Source organism: Urocitellus parryii, chromosome X (assembly GCF_045843805.1).
Source record: "Urocitellus parryii isolate mUroPar1 chromosome X, mUroPar1.hap1, whole genome shotgun sequence".
Taxonomy (NCBI): domain Eukaryota; kingdom Metazoa; phylum Chordata; class Mammalia; order Rodentia; family Sciuridae; genus Urocitellus; species Urocitellus parryii.
Window position 1 is genome coordinate 4,333,329 of NC_135547.1, and position 24,615 is coordinate 4,357,943.

At 36.0% G+C, this 24,615-nt stretch overlaps 1 protein-coding gene across 4 annotated transcripts in view; it reads right to left on the reverse strand.

The window, feature by feature from the left end:
• Mtmr1 (myotubularin related protein 1) overlaps positions 1-24,615 on the reverse strand; it is a 76,954-nt gene that overhangs the window by 46,557 nt on the left and 5,782 nt on the right. For 2 of the 4 annotated variants that reach the window (XM_026403518.2, XM_077793959.1), the window contains exons 2-6: positions 24,025-24,130; positions 12,367-12,390; positions 11,778-11,804; positions 10,248-10,298; positions 6,193-6,268 (exon numbers count right to left, since the gene is read on the reverse strand). In XM_026403518.2, the coding sequence (XP_026259303.1) occupies positions 6,193-6,268; positions 10,248-10,298; positions 11,778-11,804; positions 12,367-12,390; positions 24,025-24,130 (284 nt within the window). Of the gene's footprint in view, positions 1-6,192; positions 6,269-7,869; positions 7,971-10,247; positions 10,299-11,777; positions 11,805-12,366; positions 12,391-24,024; positions 24,131-24,615 lie in introns of those variants that run through there. The other 2 variants (XM_026403519.2, XM_026403520.2) reach the window with 2 other exon arrangements.

The following is a 24,615-nucleotide window of genomic DNA, read 5'->3' on the forward strand; positions in this document are numbered from 1 at the left end:
AATTTTAGAATTTTTACATCTATATGTATGATATATTGCTCTGTAGTATTCTTGCAATGGCCATTATGTTTTCATACTTCTTTTTATTGCTGAAAAGTCTTTCCTATAAAGATACATGATAGCTTGCTTATCCATTCATCTATTGTTAGATATTTGGGTTGTTTCTACAAATAAAGCTGCTAAAAACATTTACGTACAAGTCTTTAGATGTGTATTTCCTTTTTTTGGGGGGGGGGTAAATACCTAAAGAATGGAGTGTCTAGGTCAATTCTAGGTATCTGTTTGTTAAAAGGTAAAGAAAATGGTGGTAAAAAGAAAAGCCTGCATAATACAATATAAAAATGAGAAAAGTGATGTCACTACATATCCTATGGATATTAAATGAATAATAAGAGGATGTGATAAACAACTGGACAATAATTCGACAACTCAGATTAAATGGGCAAATTTCTAGAAAGATATAAACTACTAAAGCTTACTTGGAAGGAAAAATACAACTAAGTTCAACTGCATTTCTAAACATCAGTGATGAATCCTCTGAAAGAAATATCAGGAAAACTACCCCATTCACAATAGCTTCCAAAAAAATAAAATACTTGGGAATCAACTTAACAAAACTGATGAAAGACCTCTACAACGAAAACTACAGAACACTAAAAAAAGAAATGAAGAAGACCTTAGATGATGGAAAGATCTCACACGCTCTTGGAGAGGCAAAATTAATATTGTCAAAATGGCCATACTACCCAAAACGCTATAAAGATGTAATGCGATTCCAATTAAAATCCCAATGTCATTCCTTATAGAAATAGAAAAAGCAATCATGAAATTCATTTGAAAAAATAAGAGGTCCAGAATAGCCAAAGCAATCCTTAGCAAGAAGAGAGAAGCAGGAGGTATCACAATACTAGACCTTAAATTATATTATAAAGCTAGAGTAACAAAAATGGCATGGTATTGGCACCAAAATAGACTTGTAGACCAATGGTACAGAATAGAAGACACAGAGACAAACCCACATGAATACAGGTATCTCATACTAGACAAAGGCATCAAAAACATACATTGGAGAAAAGACAGCCTCTTCAACAAATGGTGCTAGGAGAACTGGAAATTCGTATGCAGCAAAATGAAACTAAAACCCCTCTCTCTCACCCTGCACAAAACTCAACTCAAAGTGGATCAAGGACCTGTGCCTAACAGAGGAAAATGTAGGCCCAAATCTTCATCACGTCAGATTAGGCCCCAACTTCCTTAAAAACACTCCTAAATTGCAAGAAATAAAATCAAGAATCAATAAACGGGATGGACTCAAACTAAAAAGCTTCTTCTCAGCAAAATAAACAATCAGTGAGGTGAAGAGAAAACCTACATTTTGGGAGCAAATTTTTGCCACATAGAGCACTAATCTCCAGGATATATAAAGAAATCAAAAAACCTAACACCAAAAAAACAAATAACCCAATCAATAAATGGGCCAAGGAGCTGAACAGACAATTCTCAGAAAAAGATATATACTCAATCAAAAAATATATGAAAAAAAATGTTCAACAAGTCTAATTACTAGAGAAATGCAAATCAAAACTACTCTAAGATTTCATCTCACTCCAGTCAGAATGGCAGTTATCAAGAATATAAACAACAATAAGTGTTGGCAAGGATGTGCGGAGAAAGGCACACTCATACATTGCTGGTGGAACTGCAAATTGGTGAAACCACTCTGGAAAGCAGTATGGAGATTCCTTGGAAAACTGGGAATGGAACCACCATTTAACCCAGCTATCCCCTCACCCCCCCGTTTATACACAAAGGACTTAAAACACCATAGTATAGTAACGCAGCCACATCAATGTTTATAGCAGCACAATTTACAATAGCTAAATTGTGGAACCAACCTAGATGCCCTTCAATAGAAGAATGGATAAAGAAACTGTGGTATATATACACAATGGAATATTACTCAGCGTTAAAAGAGAATAAAATCACAACATTTGCAGGTAAATAGATGGAATTGGAGAACATTATACTAAGTGAAGTAAGCCAATCTCAAGCCATATACCAAATGTTTTCTCTAATATGTGGAGGCTGATCCATAATGGGGGTTGAGGGGAGCATGTGAGGAATGGAGGAAATCTGGATAGGGGAAAGGGGAGGGAGGAGAAGGGAGGAAACATAGAGGTAGGAAAGATGGTAGAATGAGATGGACATCATTATCCCAAGTACATATATGAAGACACAAATGGTGTGACTCTAGTGTACACCCAGAGACATGAAAAACTGTGCTCTATATGTGTGCTATGAATTGAAATGCATTCCGCTGTCATACATAACAAATGAATGGAGCTGGAGAATAGCATGCTAAGAGAAATAAGCCAATTCCAAAAAGCCAAAGGCTGAATGTTCTCTCTGATAAGTGGATGTTGATCCATAAGGGGGGGGGGCACATGGGAAAACTGGAAGAACTTTGATTGGGAAAAGGGGAGTAGGGAAGGGGATGGGGCATGGGGGCAGGAAAGATGGTGGAATGAGATGGCCATCATTACCCTAAGTACATGTATGGCTGCACATGTGGTGCGATTCTATATCATGTACAATAAGAGAAACAAAAAGTTGTGCTGCAATTGTGTACAATGAATCAAAATGCATTCTGCTGTCATATATAACTAATTAAAATAAATTGATTAATTATTTTTTAAAAAGAGAATGGACATTAAAAAAATACAACCAAGTAATCCTACAACTACTAAAGACATTAAATTTTTACTTAAAACCTTCCCATAAAGAAGACTAAAGAGGACTGGGGTTGTGGCTTATTGGTAGAGTGCTTGCCTAGCACACCTGAGGCACTGGGTTTGATCCTCAGCACCACATAAAAATAAACAAATAAAATAAAAGTATGTATGTATGTATGTGTATATATATATATATATATATATATATATATATATTTTAAATAAGACTAAAGATTCAGGTACCAAAATATTTGAGGAAGAAATAAACTCTTCCAGAAGACTGAGGAAAAGAGAATGATTTCTAATTCACTTTTTTATTTTTACAAGGATAGCATTATTCTGATGCAAAAACCAACAAAGTCATTACAAGAAAAGTACAGAGCAATATGTCATAAAAATTGATGTAAAGTTTCTGCAATTTTAAATGAATCAAGCCAACAAAATACATTATAAGAAAATAGAGTTTATCCGGGGAATGCAAGGTTGATTAAACATTCAGAAATTAAGTAATATAATCCACCATATTATAAACTAAAGAAAAATCAATGATTATATTAATCAATACAGAAAATGCATTTGACAAAATCTAACATTCATATTCTTTGTTAGAATATGACAGAATGTTGAACTCAGGAGCACTCAACCACTGAGCCATATCTCCTGCCCTATTTTGTTTTATTTAGAGACAGGGTCTCACTGAGTTGCTTAGCACCTCACCATCTAACATTCATTATTGATAAAAACTCTCAGCAAACTAGGAATAGAAAGGAACCTCCTCAACATGACAAAAGGCATCCACAAGAACAAACAAACAAAAAACCCCACACAGCTAACATCATATTTAATAGTGAAAGTATGAATACTTTCCCAAGACCAGCAACAAGACAAGAATGTCTGCTCTCACCTTTTCTTTAACATTATACTGGAGGTTCAAGCAAGAAAAATAAAGGAAGGAAAATAATTAAAAGACACTCAGATTGGAAAGAAGAACTGAAATGCTCATATATTGCTGGTGAGAATATATACTGGTTCAGTCACTTTGGAAAATAATTTAGTAGTTTCGTAAATGGTTCATTGTACACCTATCATATGACCCAGATACTCCATACCTTAGGGATAGTTACCGAAGAGAAAAGGAAATATATGTCCATACAAAGACTTGTATATAAATGTTCACAGCAGCTTTATTTGTAGCACACAACCAGTAGAAACAACCCAAATATCCACCAATAGATGAACACATAAGCAAGCTGTCATGTGTCCATATAATGAATTACTATTCAGCAACAGAAAGGAATGACTGTCGACTCTCATCACAGTATGGATACCAAAATGAGTACAAATTGAAAGAAGCTAGACAATAAAGAATATATACAATGATTTAATTTCTAAACATACCAGAAAATATAATCTAGTTTATAGCACTTGAAGATAGGGAGGAATATACCAGAAGTAGGGAATAACAAAGGGACATAAAGAAACCTCTGGTTTGGATGGTAATGATGGATACATTCACTACATTGACTATGATAATGACTTCCCAGGCATATACTGTGTCAAAACTCTTCATATTCTGACAGTGACAAACTGAAATAATAATCCATGGAGAGTACTTTACTTTACAATGACCTGTTTTAATACTTTGCCTCCAGGAATATATTTTATTTAAAAGTAGGGGTTAATTTACTTACCCTTTGAAACCCACTGGAGGCATTTAAAGTATACTTAAACCACTTAAGGATGTGCAGATATCCTTAACATATATATTCCAACAGTTGGGAGAGGAATGGAGCCAGGAGGGAGCATCCTTCTCCCAGAGTTCCATTTCCAGAGTGAAAGGAGAAACCAACAGGAGAGAAAGAACTACAGCTGGATCCACTGAAGTCTTCTCTTCTTAAAAAGACAACTATAAACTTGCAATCCAAGCTTTCATAACACTCCTTACTAATTCAAAGTGTATCTGATATACATACAATGTGATCAATCATCTAGATCAGCTCTAATCTCTTCTAAGTGGACTTTGGAACAGTGATAAAGTAAATAAACCCCTCTACACATTGTACACTTTCAATCTGTATAGTTAATAAGGTCTGGAGAAAAAGCAAGGGCAAGACATATTTAGCTCAAATTTAAACAGATCATTCAGAAGGCAGCATGGAGCAGGGCTGGAAGAAGAAACAGTCAGAGACTAAGAGAGAATCAAGTTGCAGAAGCCAAGGAAAACCAAAAATGGATAAGCCAAGAGCCCAGACTGGGATATTCAGCAGGAAGAGTTATTTGAAGACTTAGGTAGAAGAACCTAGCTACTCAAATGTTCTTGATACAAGATGACCATACTATGAAACTGAGCACATACCTTTGAGAGACAGCCATGAAGGAAGAAGAAAATGCTCAGCCTCGCAAAGCAGATTGTTCAACCCAACAAACTGATGATATAAAAACGTGGCACCCACCAGCAATGTATAAGTGTACCTTTTCCCCACATCCTCACCAACATTTATTGTTGATAGCTAAGCTATGGAACCAACCTAGGTGCCCTACTATTGATGAATTGATAAAGAAAATGTGCTAGATATACATGATGGAATAATACTCAGTCATATGAAAGAATGAAATTTTGGCATCTGCCAGTAAATGGATGGAACTGGAGACTATCATGCTAAGTGACATCAGCCAATCCCCAAAATCCAAAGGCCGAATGTTCTCTCTGATATGCAGATGCTAGCTCACAATAAGGAAGGGCTAGGGAATAGAGGTACTTTGGATTAGACAGAGGGGAGTGAAGGGAGGGGAGGGGAAATAAGGGTAAGAAGGATAGAAAAATGAATTGTGCATATAGGATTACATGACTCGTGTGAACCTACATCATGTACAACCAGATGAATGAGAAGTTATACTCCATTTATGTATGATATGTTAAAATACATTCTATTGTCATGTTTAATTAATTAGAACAAATAAAAAAAGAAAGAAAAGTTGGCACTCAGCTGCCCCTCCCATCCACCCATGGTACAATCAACTACCTTCTAAAATGCCTGAGGACACACCACAGAGGGATATGGGAGCACTCGTGCCATCATCTTTACAATCAAGTCCTCAAAACTGTTATTAAAATATGATTTGGACTGTTTACCAATATGTTTTCTATATGGTGAAAGATTTCAATAAAGTAGTGAACTGACACTACACTAAGTGTTTAATTACCTCTCGGTTCATCAGGAAAAGCTGGGACCCTCTTCTCTTGGTAATGCCAACTAATACTCAATTACAGCTTAATGGGATCCTCTATAATTTTCTATCTCTTAAGGTCAGGATGACAGTAATAAGAATTAATAGACCTAGTTCATTTGTCCCCAAATTGGTCTGGCTGATATCCAGCTTATATAAAACCTGTACTCACAAATGAAGTGCCATTTCATCTTCGGGATCTCTATAAGCAAAATGTATGCATTAAACTTACCAATAGCCTTAATTGATTCTCCTGGAAAAAGTGGCGCTTCTTCCATCTGTGCCAACTTATTTCCATCCCTTAGAGCCTGGCAAAAAAAAAAAAAAATCAAACAGGAGTAAATCTTACTTTACATCTGTACACCTGAAAAAAATGTGGTGTTCTGTGCTCTCTACAAGGCTATGTAAGCGTGCACAATGTATGCCCCCTCCCTTTAAAAGACAGTTTCAAAGCTCAGCATCACAGGACATCATGCTGCATATTCTAGCAAATTATTACAACATATTTACATTTCACAGTGAGAAAGCATTAATACAGAAGGGCCTTGACATGACAGATAGATACTGTAATCACTACATATATAGCTAATATATAAGATGCCTCCAGAATTTGGAAATAAGGTCAGAAAAAAAGGTCACCTTCTGAGCATGAAACTAATACAAATAAAAACATTAGATGTAGGTGCTTGGCTTGCCATAGAAATGACCCAGCCTATGAGACAGTTTAGGAAACCCCAAACCCTAATCAAATATCAAAGAATGGTCTCAGAACATAACCTAGGAAAGTTCTAGGCTCTGGTATTGCAACCCAGCCACACGTATGTGTGCACACACACATACACCAAGTATTTAACATGGGACATGGAGGGTGGAATTTTTCAGTTTACCCAATCCAGGCCACAAGAGAGTATGTTCTCATTTAGTAGAAAAGAATACAGGTTGAGCATCTCTAATTAAAAAATCCAAATCTGAAATGCTCCAAAGTCTAAAATATTTTGAGCACCTACATGATGCCACAAGTGGAAAATTCTACACTTGATCTCATGTGATGGGTCACAGTTAAAACACGGGAACTAAAAATATTGTATATTGTATAAAATTTCAGGTTATGTGTATAAAGTATACATGAAACAAATTTAATTTTAGACTTGGGTCTTATCCCCAAGATATTTTGTTATATACATTAAAATATTCCAAAATAAAAAAATCCCAAATCTGAAACATTTTTGGTTCTAAGCATTTTGGATAAGAGATATTCAACCAATATTCTAGTCTGTACTGTGGAGCAGGATATGCTCATCAGGCATTTCTCAAACCAATTCAGTTTTGTGCTAATTTCAAGCACACCAAGAAAACTGCTAATGTCTTACTAGTTTCCTGTATGGCGACAATGATACTAGAACGATGCCTTGTACATTTCATGCCAGCACATTTCATGCCAGCACATTTCATGCCCACATTTTTAAGTGACCAGACCGGCATTACAGTCCAGTAGCCAGTTTCTTATAAGCTTGGTTAGATGGTGCCAGATAATTCAGGGGAGGTCAGAAAGCAGTGCTCTTGGAGTACAGTGCTAGGAACTGGAGACTGAATCTGGGACCTATTCAAAGTCACCACCATCTCTCTGAGATGTTGCCAAGGAAACCACTCATTTTCACCCTGGCATGTAGGACAAAATGTGTCATAAATAAAACTAAGGTGATCAAAACCCTAGCAATTCCCAAGTTGTGCTTCACAGAGCATTAATTTCCCAAGAAATGTGAATAGATCTTAAAAAAAAGAAAAGTTTGGGAAATGCTGGGTTAAACAAAACAAGTTAAGCTATTTGTTTAGTGAGACAGTCTTTAGTGTGTTAATGTACACCAAGGCAGCAAGAGGGCGCTAAAGTATAATAATGCATGTCTCATACCTATTTGAACAGGGGCTGCATTTCCAAGGAATACCTGTCAACACCGGGAGGCCACTAGTGTTCAGTGGAAAACAGGTTGAACAACACCAAGTTTTCGGCAATAATTTTGTAAAGCAAAATGGATGTATTTTATAATTCTAATCTAAATTACTGAAAATTAAAAATGACTAATGATTTTTCATAGTTACAAGAATATTTCAATTTTTCATTAAAGGGACTTAAAGGTCAAGTTAGAAACACTATAAAGAGTAGTTTCATATTTTTTTTTTAAACAAAGAAAAATGTTAAAATATAAATAGCAAATTCGATGCTAAAATGTTGGTTGAGGTATGTCTTTTTTTCTGAAAGGGAACAAAATACATGGTCCATTTTTCTCCTTATCTAAAGATATATGGTTAATATAATATATATTAGGACCAATCATTACTTCTAAACAATTTATTCTGTTTAATTTTTAGTACAGATTAGTTATTTTCAGCCAAAAATTTTAAGGCATTAACACATTAAAGGGAACATGGAGAATCATTTTAGATTTAATGCTCACATCTATCTGATTTGGACTATACCTTTATGCAACAAAACATAAGCCAATATGTATACTTTTAAATGCCTGGTTTTAGAAATATTAAAATATCTTAACAGAAACCTTAATTTGAAAATTTGCCTTAATTTATTATGTGAACCAGTGACTAATTTTATAGAATAGTTACAAAGTAAGAAAGCTACTTTAATCAATTTCATTACTTCAAATAATAAATTGGTAAGGCTTATTATAATATATATTATACAGATGTAAATCCCTTAACTTATACTTAAAAATAAATGGGGATAGATTATTTGAAATATATTTATAAAAACAAGCTATTCTGATCAATAGAATCTGAAAGGGATTAGAGAAGATAAGATTCCTGCTAAACTTTCCAGCAAGCCACATGGAACACTGTAAAGTTCTCAATTCAGGACTAGCTAATGAAAAATTGCAGGTGGTAGACAGTGGTGATTGACTATTTGGGGAATGCACAATGCTGTCAAGATAGAGACTAAGGAGCAAACCTTTTTCTTCTTTACCCATAGTCATGTAAAGTGTGGCTGGAAACACCTGTGCATTTACACAAGGCATAAATGTTTTGGTAAAACAGATAATATCCTCACTTGTGATAATTAAATCTGGGACATGCTTTTTAAATGATGAAAAATCAACTATCAGAATAAAACAAAGGAATGACCCCACTGTATCTGATTTCACCATAGGAAGTTTGTTTGTAAAAGGAACACATTAAGCTTTAGCATGGGAACTCAAGAGGAGAACAGTTTTTAAGGCTTGTTTTTTAAAGTACAGTAGATTCCCTTTATGAAGCTGGTGTTAGGAGAATGGACTCACACTTGTGCTATATTAAGCTTTTGCGGCAACTACCAGGTTGCACAGGACATGATTTGACCCTTGATTTATCCAACCCATGTATTGTACAATCAAAGGATGGAGTAAATTTGACCTCACAATTACACCCATTTCTCTTGGTGCCTTTTGCACAAAGTGTTCACCAAATAAGGAACCCCCTCTGATGATCTCATCTCAACTCTCTTCTTATGACCCTGAAGGTCCAGATGAGGTCTGCAGCTCCCTGACTTTGCCCTTGAGGGCTCTAGCCCATAGGAGTGACCCTAGCCTCTCCACTATTATTCTTTTCAGCCTGAATCTAAGCTTCAAGGTGGACAGTTTATGCAGCTGCTGCATGCCCAAAGCAGTGGTTTTCAAATTGAGCTCTTTCCCAGGGTCTCCAATGGAAGGTGGGGCTAGGCAGTGGAGGACAAAAAACAACTGAGCATCCGGGGCTTGTTTGCCTATGGGTCTCATACATTAAGGCAACGAGGAAAGGACTGCTGCCTTGAGACTCCAAAGAAGGTCCAGAGGCACTGAGCAAAGAGGAAGTACTCCAATAGGAATGATTTTGTAGACTGATTAGTAAATATAAAAATTAAGTACTCATTCCATAAACACTCACAAAGGGCACAAACCATGCAAATTTGAATAAAATAAAGTCTACATACTCAAGGAGCCCCTTAGCATTATGTGTCTGTCCCCTCTAGGTTTCTGGAAATATACTTTAGAATCGTACAATGATGGAGAGTCACTAACCTCATCAATAACCCCTATCTGGAGGAACCAAGAAGCACAGAGGAACAAATTTCTAGTTGACAAAATGTTGGATAAACCAATTTTTGCAAATAATGTCATAATGGAATCTACCAAATTTGGACAGGAGAACACTAATATAGTGGTAAGAGCATTTGGAAAGCTTTGCTTATTGTCTAGAAATCTAGTATGAAATGGCTTCTAGATACACGATCCAAACAGATGAACACGTAGAACTTGCCACCTGATCAGCTTCAGCTTCAGAAGGGTAGCCATTGTGTTCTTCCTGTATCTCCTGCACAGCACCAGGTGCATGGACAAGAAAAGGCAGAGAAGAGAAAGAGAAACACGTGCAAACAGACAGGTGAAAGGACAGAATTTCTTTTTTAAAGAGACAGTAAGCATGTAAAAGTTGACACAACTTTCATGGCTTTGCAAATCACAACATTTGCCCCATTGGAGTTAAGAAAATAAAATGTAGGCTATCTATATAGCATCCTCAGCTTAAAATGGGAGTATCTATTCTGCTTGTGTTGGAGTAGAAAATGTAAAGCAAACAAACATGGATTTCAAAGAATGCGCTGTTTTTTTTAAAATCAAGCAACACTATAGCATGTAGCAAAGAAACTAAACAACAGGCACATCATGTGCTCATAGAAAATAAAGCAAACCACAGAAACCAGGTAAAGGGCAAAGTCAGGCCAAAATACAAAGGCAGTTCATAGACATCTAAGTATGTATACAATTTAGAGTATACTTATTTGTATACTCGAAAGAACTATTATTTTGCCCAAGGGTCAGTTCCACTGCACACATGCACATATCACATGCTGGAGATTTTTATATATACATATGTACATATATGTGTCTGTTTCTTATTGCTAAATACTATGACAGATGAATCAACATCTTATTAGATATTTCTAATTGCAGTATCAACAACATGCTTCCAAGAAATGAAAAGGTTATATATCCTCCAATTTTTTACCAATACCTGTAAAGGTACATTGTTTTTAGTTTAATTTCTTCACAAAATCAATTATTTTTGAAGCTTTAAAAAAACCTAACTTTTAATTCAGTTGGTTAAGTGTAAAGAATGTGAATACTGAAAATGACAAGATTATAAAACCTTTTAAGAATGGTATCAAATTCCAGAGACTAAAAATATTAAAATTTAGCATAGATATTTTTATTTAATAAAATTTTTGTTCCAGTGATTATATTTCTTTAAAAGTGAAGAAGTAGCAAAGCTTTAAAAGAATTCAATATTTCCCACCTTCAGTTTGGTCAATAAACTTATCACATTTTATAATTTATCATCAGATTGAATTCAGTACACAGTTGGTACAACTACACTTCAAGGCACTGTAATATTTAAATGTGGCCAGGTTTTTGAAATTCCTATTTTTGAAATACAAAGAAATGGAATTATTCTTTGATTCGATTTTTAAAAACCAGAAAATGAATAAACAAAAAAACCCCACTGCATTTCAAAATCCATGCAAGTGTAAAGGCAAACACTAATATTTAACAATGTGAATCAATGAAAGAAATGATTACCACAAGCAAAATAAAACAAGATTAAAAGGGTAAACCAATTAAAATAGAAGAATTTGACTCAACTGATTACTTTTGTACTACTTCATTGGCTTCAATAAGATTAAAAATTTTAGGCTAAAGTCATTAAATATACTGTCAAATCCACATTGTTTTCATTGAATGGAAACAGGTTAATTTTAAATGTCTGATGCTGAGTTAATTGCATGCACATTACCAATCTTTGTCTTGCTTTATGAATATTCTGAAATAAAGGGAAAGAAAATCATGAGGAAAATATAAGCTATAATCTGCTGTATCTCTATTTTAAAAACTAACTGGGACTGATTTTAGTACTTTTTTAAAAAAGATTAGCACTCCTGCTTTTTGAACTCAACATGCAAACACAAACATGACTCAAAACCTTATTTAGACTGGATGGACAACATCTGACCATTTTATTTTTGGGGAGGGGGTGGTGCTAAATTCCTTAGCATGAATCATATGGCAAGCAAAGTTAAAAGAGGTCTCTGTAGGCCTAAATTTATAATCCCTGCCCTGAGCATCCATCTGGTCAGAATTCATGTAGTACAAGGAAAGTCAGTAGTACACATTGGTAACAATTTTAGCATCCTGCCCTCACACACAGTGGCTTTTACTGCACATAAAAACATTGTAACAAATAAAGCATTTCTAGTGAACACTTAAAGCTATAACACAGCAGAGCAAATTGATCTGAGTGACTCATAAAAACCAGTGAGAAGGTAAAGAACACTAAATAGACACACAAGGAAGAGGCCCATCTGCAGAAAGCCAGGTATCCTTACCCTTATATCAGGCCTCCTGAAAACCTGTTAGTTAAAATACAGAACATCATCATCATGGACATCTTACTATTGACCTGTGAAAGATGCCGTTAATCAACAGCCCACTCCCTAACAGACATCATAATCCTCTGGATAAAACTAGTGAAATCAATCCTAACACATTTGCCCTCCAATTTTCATTCAATATCAAATCAATACTAATATATTTGTCCTATAATTTCCAAGGAAGTGTATAATTTGGAGAAATGTATCACTCTTAGGCTAAGACAAACTACATTATCTTAAATACAAACCTCTTCTGTCAAGTGCTATTATAAGTTATCGGGAACAGGCTGTGTTTGAAAAGTCCATTTGTATTTCTGTTTGGAATACTGAATGCATTTTCTACATAGAAGCAATGACATAAAAAGGCAGTTATGCTCTCAAAGCAGCCCACAAAACAAAACAAAACCACAGAAACTCCCACATTGGACCTAGAGCACAGTTCAGCTATAGTATTAACTAACAGTACCATAAAACTGAGGTAATCACAAAGCTTAGCCTGACTTTCTATTGAAATTATATTTCCAATTCATACTTTGGACTATGGAATTAAACTCCTCAATGTGGCCACCCCATTGAGAATAGGGTGCCTGCTCTGTACCCCAGCACTGATAGACATGGATAGCTAAGGGGAACTTCCAGGCAGGAAGGGGTGGTGGCTAACCTTAGAAGGGAAGCCACACTATTCAACTGAGACTTATTTCAGCAACATTATTCCTTTGCCTGTGGCCTGTGAATCATAATTGAACATGTAACACACACATCTGGAAAGCCCTGGTCAGAAGAAATGGCCCACACATGGATGTAAGTTTTGAAAAGCAAATAGTTGTAATAGTCTGAGGCAGACTTTATATCTGTATCTCATTCCAAAGGCTGCAATCCTAGCATCTAAACAGTGAGTGTTCTATTAAAAACATATCATCAAAAAAGACAATCACCATTTTGGTTATTAGCTTTATGGTTTAACTCAGAAGTGATAAGAAAATAATTGAATACAAATATACTACTTCAAAAAACATCAGAATATTATCATTAAAATACTCATTGAAGTCAAAAAGGCATTCTGAGCTAAGTGACACTGTATCTCAAAAGTATTAAAACCCGTAAGTTCCTATAAAGACTATTTAGAATAAGAGGCTTAAATGTGGGCTGGGGTTGTAGCTCAGTGTTACAGCGCTTGCCTAGCATATGTAGGGCACTGGGTTCGATCCACAACACCACATAAAAATAAATGGATAAAATAAAGGCATTGTGTCCATCTACAAATTAAAAAGAAAAAAAAGAAGCTTAAATGTGGCACTTTTTTAGGGCAAGGAGAAATAGGGTTATGGATGTTTATCTTAACTGTGATGATGGTTTGTTTCATGAATGTGTATATATGTCAAAACTCATCAAGCTGCATACTTTAAATACATGAGGTTTATCACTTAACTACACCTCAAGAAAGCTAGCAAAAAAAAAAATGTTTATGGTAATAAAAACTTTGAAATAGAAAATCTCCCCTCCCAGAGCTTCATTCCCCATAGACAACCACACTCAACTTGACCTATTTTTAATTCTTCTATTTCCTCCATTACTATGAAAAATGGTTCTACTTCTGTTTCTTAATTTGTCACCTTTAAACAGTATTCATTGACCTCCCATTTTAAACATTAAGAACATAATCTTTCTCAAACTACTACTTTTTTCTTCTTAGTCTTTGCTGATTCAAAGTTTAATTTTTATTTCTTCTGACATTTTCCTTCAGCAGCAGTTGCATCATAAAAATACACTCAGGACTTTTATGTTCCAGCCACTCCTTGAAGTACTTTATACATATTAACTCATTGTATTCTTAAAACAACCTTGTGAGATAAAAACTATCATTGTAAAAACACACACATACACACACACACACACAAAAAAAAAGACAAGTAATTATTGGCCCAATTTCTTTCTTTCTCTCTCTCTTTCTTTCTTTTGATGAGAAAATCAAGGCACAGTTAAGTAATCTGCCCAAGTTCAAGTTAGCACAGCTACTATTTAAATCATGGTAGTCTAATTCCATATTTGTGTCCCTAACAACACTGATCTTCTGCCTTGGTGTAGGGTCTCTATAATTAGCCCTGAAACCCTGCTTTGACCCCTCAAAAGTACACATGATAGCTCTTAACTCCCTTTAAGTTTGCTGAAGAAACCAACACCACCATCCTTTTCTCCACCTCTCTTCCCCTCTCAATCTCCAATCCTCCATTCCCACATGATATATTATTTTCCCATTTGTTATGTAACTACAACTTTTGATATTTCATATGTAAATTGACAGCAAAAGTTGAAAAATAAAAAGCAGCATTCACAATTATTTTATGGAAATAATATCTACTGCAGAACCAGGGAGTGCAATTGAGCCTCATATATGGAAGACATAGCTAGCTCCTTGTCAATAAAGCCTTCACTATTAGTTTGAGACACTAACTTGAAAGTTTGGAAAGGTGTAGAATAATTGGGCTTTAAATTCACATTCATTACCTACTATAGTGAAATGCTCAGTGTTCTTGGTATGAGAAGGAGGTCAATGAAGGCTTACTACAAAATCTCATGTGTGAAACAACTCAAGAAAATTTAGAGTGAAATGATTGGGTTATGAGAGCTTTAACCTAATTAGTGTTTTAATCCACTTGAATGGATTAACTGGACAGTAACTACAAGCAGGTATGGTGTGGCTGGGGCAGGGGGATCACTACGGGCATGCCTGTATGGTGTGGCTGGGGCAGGGGGATCACTAAGGGCATGCCTTCCTTTTGGGTATATATTTTGTTCTTGGCGAGTGGAGCTCTCTGATTCCTTGTTGTCATGCCCTTTCACCTTGATGTTTAGGCTCACCTTAGACCTAGAGCAATAGAGTTGGCTGTCTATGACCAAGACCTTGACATCGTGAGCCCCAAATAATTTTTCCACCCTCTATGTTGTTCTTGTTAGGTCTTTTGGTCACAGCAGCAGAAAAGCTGACTGAACTAGTTGTGTTTCTCTCTAGTTCATTCTGCCTGAAATAAGCCATTTCAGGCACACACAGAAGTTCATTTTCTTCTTGAATCCAATTCTGATGGAAGTCAGAGGAGAGGGCAGTGCTTTTGAATCAAGGCCAGGGAAGCTCCCAATGTCTGCCTTCTGGGCCTCAGTTTCTACACAAAGAAAATGAGAAGAGGTTGTGGGATGACTGCAAAGTCCTGACCAGTTTAAAATCCCAGGAGTGGAATTATCTAAACCTCCTTAGAAGCTTTCAGAAAACATCTCCCAAACTGAGGCTTAGGGAGGCAAACTGGCTCAGGTTACAAGAGTGAACTCAAGTCAAATCCTGAATCCACCACTTACTTACTGGCTACAAGACCTTGGATGAGCCATAAACCCCTCAGAGTCTTAGTCTCTTCTTTAAATTGATGACGCTAACTCCATCTCCCTCACGATTATTGGGAAGATTAAATCAGTTAAGGTAACTGTACATGGGGCAGGATAAGTAACTTTAAGTTGATGGGTCTCAGCTGCCCTAATTTGGACTACAACTATCTCAATGTGGCCCACATCCCTCCCTCACCTCCTACACATGCCAAGAACCTCTAAGAAGGCATAAAAAAGTAAGTGATTTCGATCTATTCAATAAAGCTAGCCGACTATCCAAAGGTTAACTAAGTTTTACCTGCCCATACCAACTCTAAATGGCTTCCAGCAAATCAAGAAATAGTAACAAAATTCAAATGTGTGTGAAAGTTTCTGTTAGGGGTAAACCTCCCTTCCTCTGTCCTTGGGTTCCCTTTGTCATCCTTCCAGGCACTTTCCAGCAGATGGGCAAGAACTTCCATTGACCATCCATTTTTGACAGCTTTTGGAGTGGAGCTGGCATGTTTCACATTGGCCCTACAGTATCTGTCTGCTAGGGAGACCTGAAGGCACAGTCCGCTCTCCCCCAGCCCAAGGTGTTCACTTGTGTGGGCCTTGCCCCAAGAGAGGACACAACTGCATTTGGGTAAGTTAATTTAACCTTAGATGGGTGAATGAAGCAGCCTACTCTGCAACATACCTTAGCTAGGCCCTCCAAGCCAGTTTTCATCAATTGCTAAAGCTGATATTTTGGTCTAAATCTGGCTCCTGTCTTAATTCTTGATAAAGTGACAGCTGATACCCTTAGACCCCCAAGAGTGTGAAAGGATATCAGAAAGCTTTCAACACAGCCACTACTGGTACTACAAATAATAATGAGCAGTTGTTGAAAGCGTAAGCTATGCTACTGAGTGCTTTACATATGTTCTGTCAACCCTCCCACCAACCTATGTGACAAATGCAAAAACCGAGGCAGTGAGTGGTAGGCAACTTGTCCCTAGCCATACAGCCAGCAACAGCAGAGCAGGGACTCAAACCCAAGCTAGTTGGCTTTAGTGCTCATGCTCCTGACCTCAACATGCCCTTACCTACATCTGTTCCCCTTCTGCAGAGTGTTGACAAAGACCCTCAAGTCTTAAGTCCCAGAATGCCCTGCTCTTTCCCCCTCCTTCCTCCCATCACACCTGTTTACATGTCTATTTTAATACTCACCATGGATCCAACTTGTACCATGATTTTCTTCATCTCTGCCTGACTGAATTCCACGTAGCCCAACCCAGAACAGATGCTCACATCATGTTTCTTAAAATAGATTAGTGTTCAGCAAGGACAATATACTCTTCTTGTATTTGTTTTTACACATAGAAATTTTTAGTGGTAGTATGTAGTAAATGAGCATTTGTATGTGTTGCACTATTATAACATTCGTATGTTGCACTATTTAACACATTCAGCTTCTGCTACAATACCATTATGCAGATGAGGACACTGAGGCTCAACAAAGTTAAGCAACTTCATAAGCAGCTAGTCAGTTACAAGACTGGGATTCAAGGTAAAAGTGCTCTGATTCCAAATTTAACATCTGCTGCAGTAACCACATACAATTTTCTAAGACCAAAAAAGTCCATTTTTTTGTAGTGGTGATTGAACCCAAGGGTGCTTTACCACTGAGCTACATCCTCAGTCATTTTTATTTTTTATTTTGAGATAGAGTCTGACTAAGTTGCTGAGGCTGGCCTCAAACTTGCAATCATCCTGCCTTCACCTCTCAAGTCACTAGGATCATAGACAGGTGTCTGCCACCACAGCTGGCTTAAAAAATATCAGTTTAATATCAGGAATAAAATAATATTCCTTTAGCATTCAGATTGCTACAAAACGAACTTTTAAAAAAGAGGTTTGCCCTGTTATGTAGTTTGTACTGTTAGGTCAGGAGATGTTTTTTGTTAGAGTAAAACTGAACACATTTGTTAAAGCCTCAACCATCAGAAGTGAGTGTTCACCAGCTGACCTGAGTCAGAGGCCATGGAATGGTCAAAACAAATCTCAACTAGCTGAATAATCTTCCCCATGCTCTTTTCAACATCATCAACAAAATAAACCCCAGTCTCTGTGAGAAGCTGACCTGAACCTTGCCTGATAGCCTTGTCCAAACCCTGACTAAAACAAGACTACATAAAACCCTTCTGGAAACATGGCAAATGAGTTGTCCAATTCTATCCTGACTCTCCACTAGGCATCCTGTGACATCCCAATTTCCACTTACAAAAGAAATAAACATATTTATAATTCAACTAGTAGAAGTACAATTGTTGACATATTTTCCATTAATTCTAGCATCTTATTAGCATAATTATATTTTTCATTTAAACAATACTTCCAATATATTGAGTTGTTAAAATACTAATCAAAATTTTACACATAGTGTAGAATCATTCAGCATGAGTTCATGTACACTTATACTTTCTGCTTTATTCTTTTTCAAAATTGCTGTAGCTATTCTAGTTCCTTTGACTTTCCATATAAATTGTAGAATAATCCTGTCTGCATCTAAAATACAATCTTTCTAAGATTTTAGTAAGAATTGAACTGACCTATGTATTACTTTGGGAAAAAGTGACATCTTTACTATGTTTAATTGTCCAATAATAGTTGGAGTATGTTATATCTTGGTGCGAATTTTTTTTTTTTTTTGAGGGGGAGTTTTCTTTGGAGTATACTCACTTAGTGCCACATTTGGGTAAATTTTTAGTTATTATTTCTTCAAGGAATTTTTAGCCCTACCCCTTTCTCGCCTTTGGGACCTTGATGACACAAATGGTAAATCTTTTGTTATAGATCCACAGGCCCCTGAACTATTCATTTCTCCCTTTCATTCAGACTAGTTAATTCCTATTATTCTGTTTTCAAGTTCACAGATTCTTTGTCTTCTTTATTCTGCTGTTGAATCCATCTGCTTAGTTTATTTTAGTTATTGTATCTTCCCATTTTAAATTTCTATTTGGTTCTTCTTTATCTCTTGTATTTTTTTTTCTGAAACGTTTTTATTTCTTCCCTCTTTCTATTTTTTTATTATTTTGAGCATATTTATAATTGAAGAAATTTTATGGTTTCTTTAAAATCTTTTGCACATAATTCTAAAACTTTGGTCATTTCCATTTTAACATCTGTTGATTCTAGCTTTTTTTTAATGGTGCCAGAGATGGAACCCAGGGCCTTAGGCATGCTAGGCAAGCAGTGTACCGTTGAGCTACATCCTTAGCCCACAATGACTCTCTTTTTTTCACATTTGTGATCTTCCTCATTCTTGGTATGACAAGCGATTATCAATTGGAATTGGGATATTTTGGTGTACTATGCATGAGACTCAGTCTTATTTAAACCTTCTGTTTTAGCTGTCTTTCTCTGCCAGTACTCCAGCAGAAGGAGTGCATTGTTTTATTATTCCCAAGTGTGGGAGAAGTCCAGGTTCCTTACTCAGACCTCCACTGACATCATCAGAGTGTACAAATGTTCCTTGTTGCTGCTGAACAGGAGCAATAGTTCTAGCTCCCAGCTAGACTTGCATAGAAAACTTTCTGGTTGAGAAAGGAAGGGATGCCTCATTATTGAACTGCAAGTGGCCTTCACTGATACCACAAAGGAGCAGGTAACCTTTTTATCAATGGGCAGTATTGAAAATTCTGACTCTCCACTAGGCATCCTGTGACATTACTCCTGCAGAGTGGTGTGCATCCTGACAGCCTGGCAAGTCTCCCCAACTGGCTTTGCTGGTGGGGTGAGCATGGGGTTACAATATTTTTTGTTTGGCTGGAATACAGTGGTTAGTGTATAAAGTTTTCTTTTTGCAAAACTGAACCTTTCCTGGTCCTTTAGTTAAACAGAGTTGTTTTTTCTTGTCTGCACCTATAAACTTTTGAGTCAATGGCTGCTTCCACAATGCCTTTGGACTATGTGTGGCAAAAACAAAAGTCAAGGCACTCAAGATCATGACATTTCTTGAGTCCTGAGGTCCTTAACCAGTTTGCTTTCATGTCTTTGACTTTCAGACTGTTCTTATGTTTACTTTATAGATAATGTCTGGGGCTTTTAGTTGTACTTAGTATGAAGAACAAGAAAGTTCATTGCTCCATCTTTCTAGAAGCAGAAGTCCAAGTCTTGTCATTTTTAAGAAATCTATCTCCTAAGGACCCTGGAAGTTAAAATAGCACTTTTCCATCTATCACAGTGGTCATAAACTTGAGATCTATTGCTTAGACAGACGGTAGCAGGATTTTTAAAAAAATTTCTTTTAGAGGGGCATGATCACTATCCAGTTCTCTGTAATACTCCCCTGTGTCTGACCAGCTTGTTAACTGTCATATGTAGGCACCTGAGTTGGCAACCTCTGATTTAATATGTAACAAGGCCAGGCTATAGACAATGGATTACAGTTATAGATTATGAAAAATCATGTTTAAGCTTCCCTTTTTAGAGACTAGTACTCAATTTAAGAAATATTGCTGGGCATGGTGATGCACATCTGTAATACCAACAACTCAGAAGGCCGAGGCAGGAGGATCCTAAGTTCAAAGCCAGCTTCAGCAATTTAATGAGGACCTAAGCAAGACCCTGTTTCAAATTTTTTTTAAAAATCGAAAAAAAAAAAGGATATGGGATGTGGCTCAAAGGTTAAGCACCCTGGGTTCAATCCCCAGTACAGAAAGAAAGAAAGAAAGAAAGAAAGAAAGAAAGAAAGAAAGAAAAGACATATTAACCAATATCTTCCTCCAGATTAATCAGATTAATGAAGTATCTCCCATATATTGCTTTCCCTTCTCTCTAAATTCCTTTGGGAAATTTTTGTTGAAGATCCAAAATTTAATTATTGTTCTATCTTGTTCACTGATTAAACTTTGTATAGGACACCTTTTCCATTTTCTCCTTTTTCTTCAGAATGTCTATAGAGAAGACACCTAGCTTCTGGGTGTGTATGGGTGAGGAGGAGAGAAAGAGAGGCAAAGGACCAAAGAATAGTGATGAGAGTGATAGAGTCAGAAGATAATCACATTAAACCTGCAGTGTCCTAATTTCCATAAGGCTGACCAGAATCAAATCTTTCTAGACAAAGCATAACTGAAGAATGCTCTGGAAACAGAGAAATTTAGAGGCTTATAATCTAACTTAAACCTGTTAATCCTCACAGACAAAGAAGCTATCCTCAGCAGGAAAGATGGTGGAATGAGATGGTCATCATTACCTTAGGTACATATATGAGTGCACATATGGTGTGATGCTACATCATGTATAACCAGAGAAATATAAAGTTGTGCTGCAATTGTGTACAATGAATCAAAATGCATTCTGCTGTCATATATACCAAATTAAAATAAGTAAATAAATTAAGAAAAAAAGGAAACTATCCTCAGAGATTATCCAAGTCACAAAGCTAACCAGTACTATTTGTACTCCTCCATTAGGCTCCCTCTTCTTGGCCTGGTTCTACTTTCCAAACAATGGAAGCTTTGATTAACTGCATCCTTTCTACTAATAGTTCCTAGAAATGTTTCATTACAATCTTTGACTGTTTCATTTCACCTGATCTATAGAAGATTACATTCAGATCTTATTCTTATATTGTTTAACAAATTCAAGGAAGACATTTTTTACTTTGTTAACTTAATAAAAATGAAAATAACTGAGTTGGTAGTAGAGGGGAGCAAAATATTTTATTACATTTCTTCTGATATTCTTAATTATTGGACTAATCTTCAGGATAACTTGGTATTAAAGCATGCATTTATTAATTTAGTTAACCTACAATTCAACCTAACTGCTGTCTACTCTTTCAGCTGGGACAATGTTTGCCAAATTTCTGTCAACTCACAATACCAACTCTACCAGTTTGGCTTGTTATGTCTGTTTACCACTTGCACTGATACTAATATTTGTCCATATATTGATTTAAAATCCACTCCTTTGTATATTTTGTTTGCTTTAAGCAATAACATCCATTAAATCATAAGTTTGATGTGCTCATTTTTCTAATATATAATAAAATAATTATAAAGCTATTAAAATATGTTCAAGACATACCATCCAAACTCATCTCATATGACACCAGTGATATTCTTACCACTTTGGGTGATCTGACCCTGGGCTGACCAACAATTTAAGATATGAGTAAAGAATAAGTAACTGCTCTCAACATCTAACATGAGTTGTTAATATTCATGTTTGTATGAATGTACTAGGAATGCTTTGTCCCATCACCAACCTAAACAGCCTTAGCAAAGTGAGGCTAAGCAACTCAGTGAGACCCTGTCTCTAAATAAAATACAAAATAGGGCTGGGGATGTGGCTCAGTGGTCAAGTGCCCCTGGGTTAATTCCCTGGTACAAAAAAACAAAACAAAACAAAACTTCCTTGAAGAAGCATAACAACTCACAAATTATAAATTTAATGTCAACTTGTAGATTTGGCTACAGGGCAAATATAACAGAGATAGTTTTAAAACATGCTCTCTTACAATAACTCATCAAAGAATTTAACTGTAGGATGCAGGGATGAAATTTTTTAAGTCTTATTTTTTTGAACACCATCTGTTAAACCATCATAACATGAGCTAATTCTGTTACAGAAAATTTGTAAACAGACTAAACATAATAAAACTTAAGTTACTTCATGATAAAGTACAGATTCAGTTTGACCTACTAATATATAGTTTAGAAAACTATGCACACAGTCAACATTCAGTCTTTTATAGAAGCCACACAACATAACTATTCAACCATAATGAAAAATTTACAATTAACTCATAATTGCACATAAAGAAAATCACACCAAAGTCAGAGAGTTTTCCTCTGCCAATATGGGTGCTTGAGCATCTCCTTCAGTGGACAGTTTCTCAGGTAAAGTGGGGGAAATTGGACAACTGATCTATAGCTGCTCATTGGCCAGCCACCCAGGCATTGGTGATACAGCAAATGCTTCTCCCAACTGGACACTGTGTTTATCCAGTCAAGTTTTGAAGATCGGGAGCTCCAGCTACACTTTTCTGGGAAAATATAAAAACCAGGTAACGGGGGATACTATTAAGGGATATACTGTCACTCTTCTGGTGGGAAGATTACCCAATTTCCTCTAGTCCACTGCTATGCCTTCCCCTGATAGGCATACTCAACAACATCTGCTGGCTTGGATGAGGCAAGAGACAGCAACATAGCTGAATCTCAATTAGATGGCCTCTTGAGTTAGTTTCTGTACTTGTTATGTTATGAGCTAAAGAGGAACTGAGGCAATTAAGAATTAATTAGCATCTTTATTGTAGTTCTTAAATATTTGTAAGATTTGTAAGATTTGCTGTCTGGCAAGGATCATGATTTTGAGAGCCTGTAACTAATACAAGTCCAGGATACTAAATATATTTTATACATGCTTATAAAAAATCAATCATATCTTCCTAGCAGACAAAAATGATCATGGTAAACTGAAACCTTAATTCAAATAAATACCACAACTGAAATGTAAACATGGTTTCACTTAGTGTGCCTGTTAATAGTTTATTGACATTAAAATGATGGGGCAAGATCATAATGATCATCATGAACAAAGATGGAGCAAGTAATTTGGGGCTTGTTAATTGATTCATTAAGTATTTACTCAGTACCTATTATGCTCCAGGATTATGCTGGGAAACCAGTGGTGAGTAAAGGAGCCCTGGTGTCTGCTAATAAGGAACTTATCACTCTTAACTCTAGAATAAGCAGAAGAGATTAAAATAAACAAGAGAATTTAAAATAAATTAAATTTTTCACTTCAGTAAGGACTAAAAAATGAGGCTGCTCATACATTCTTTTGAATTTTGCAATTGCTTTTACATTCTAGTTACACATGTTAATGCTGTATACTCACAAATAATACCTAAATACAAAAATGAATTGTCAGCTTAAGGAGATAATGTACATATACATTTTCTGAAATAAAGAATATTAACAAAGAAAATATATGCATGTCTTATAATAAAATGGAACTTGAGTTTTAAAAGAATGATCATAATCTAAAGACAGTTTTTCCTTTCAGTTATAAATATATGACCACATATACTGGCTACTGGTAAAACTTCTCTTCTAAATTTCCAATTGAACAATAGAGAACTTGTCCCCATTCCCAAGCAAATGACAGTTAATCATCAAGGGGTCAAAGGCTCACTTGAAATAAAACTACAAAACTTCTTTGCTGCTTAGTTTACTGAAAATGAATTAAACACTCAATGTTGCTTACCTTATAATCTCTGGATACATTTTCTGATGTCACTGAACCTGAAATCTGACTAGAAATTGTAGCAGCTATAAGCTGTTTACACCATTCAACATGTGACCCTGTAGGACTAAAAAAAAAAAAAAAAAAAAAAAAAAAGCAGCATGATTAAAAAATTTTAAAACAAAGGCTCTGTAATAGAGCACTGAATAGGGATATATGCACAAATTTAGAGGAATAAATTTTTGTTAAAATATTTGGTTACCTCTACATTTACTGTAAGAAATGAAATACTGGCTGAGCACCATGGCACACACCTGTAATCCCAGCAGCTTGGGAGGCTAAGGCAGGAGGATCGCAAGTTCAAAGTCAGCCTCAGCAACTTAGTGAGGCCCTGGGCAACTCAATGAGACCCTGTCTCTAAATAAAATACAAAAAAAGGGCTGGGGATGTGGGATGTGGCTCAGTGGTTAAATGCCCCTGAATTCAATCCCTAGTACCAATAAAATACTGACTGAAATCTAGGAAGTAAGATTACAATCTTGGATAGTTTTAAATGAATTAACCATTTTTTTTCAAAATTTTAAGATTCTAGGTGATAAGCATACTGTTCTC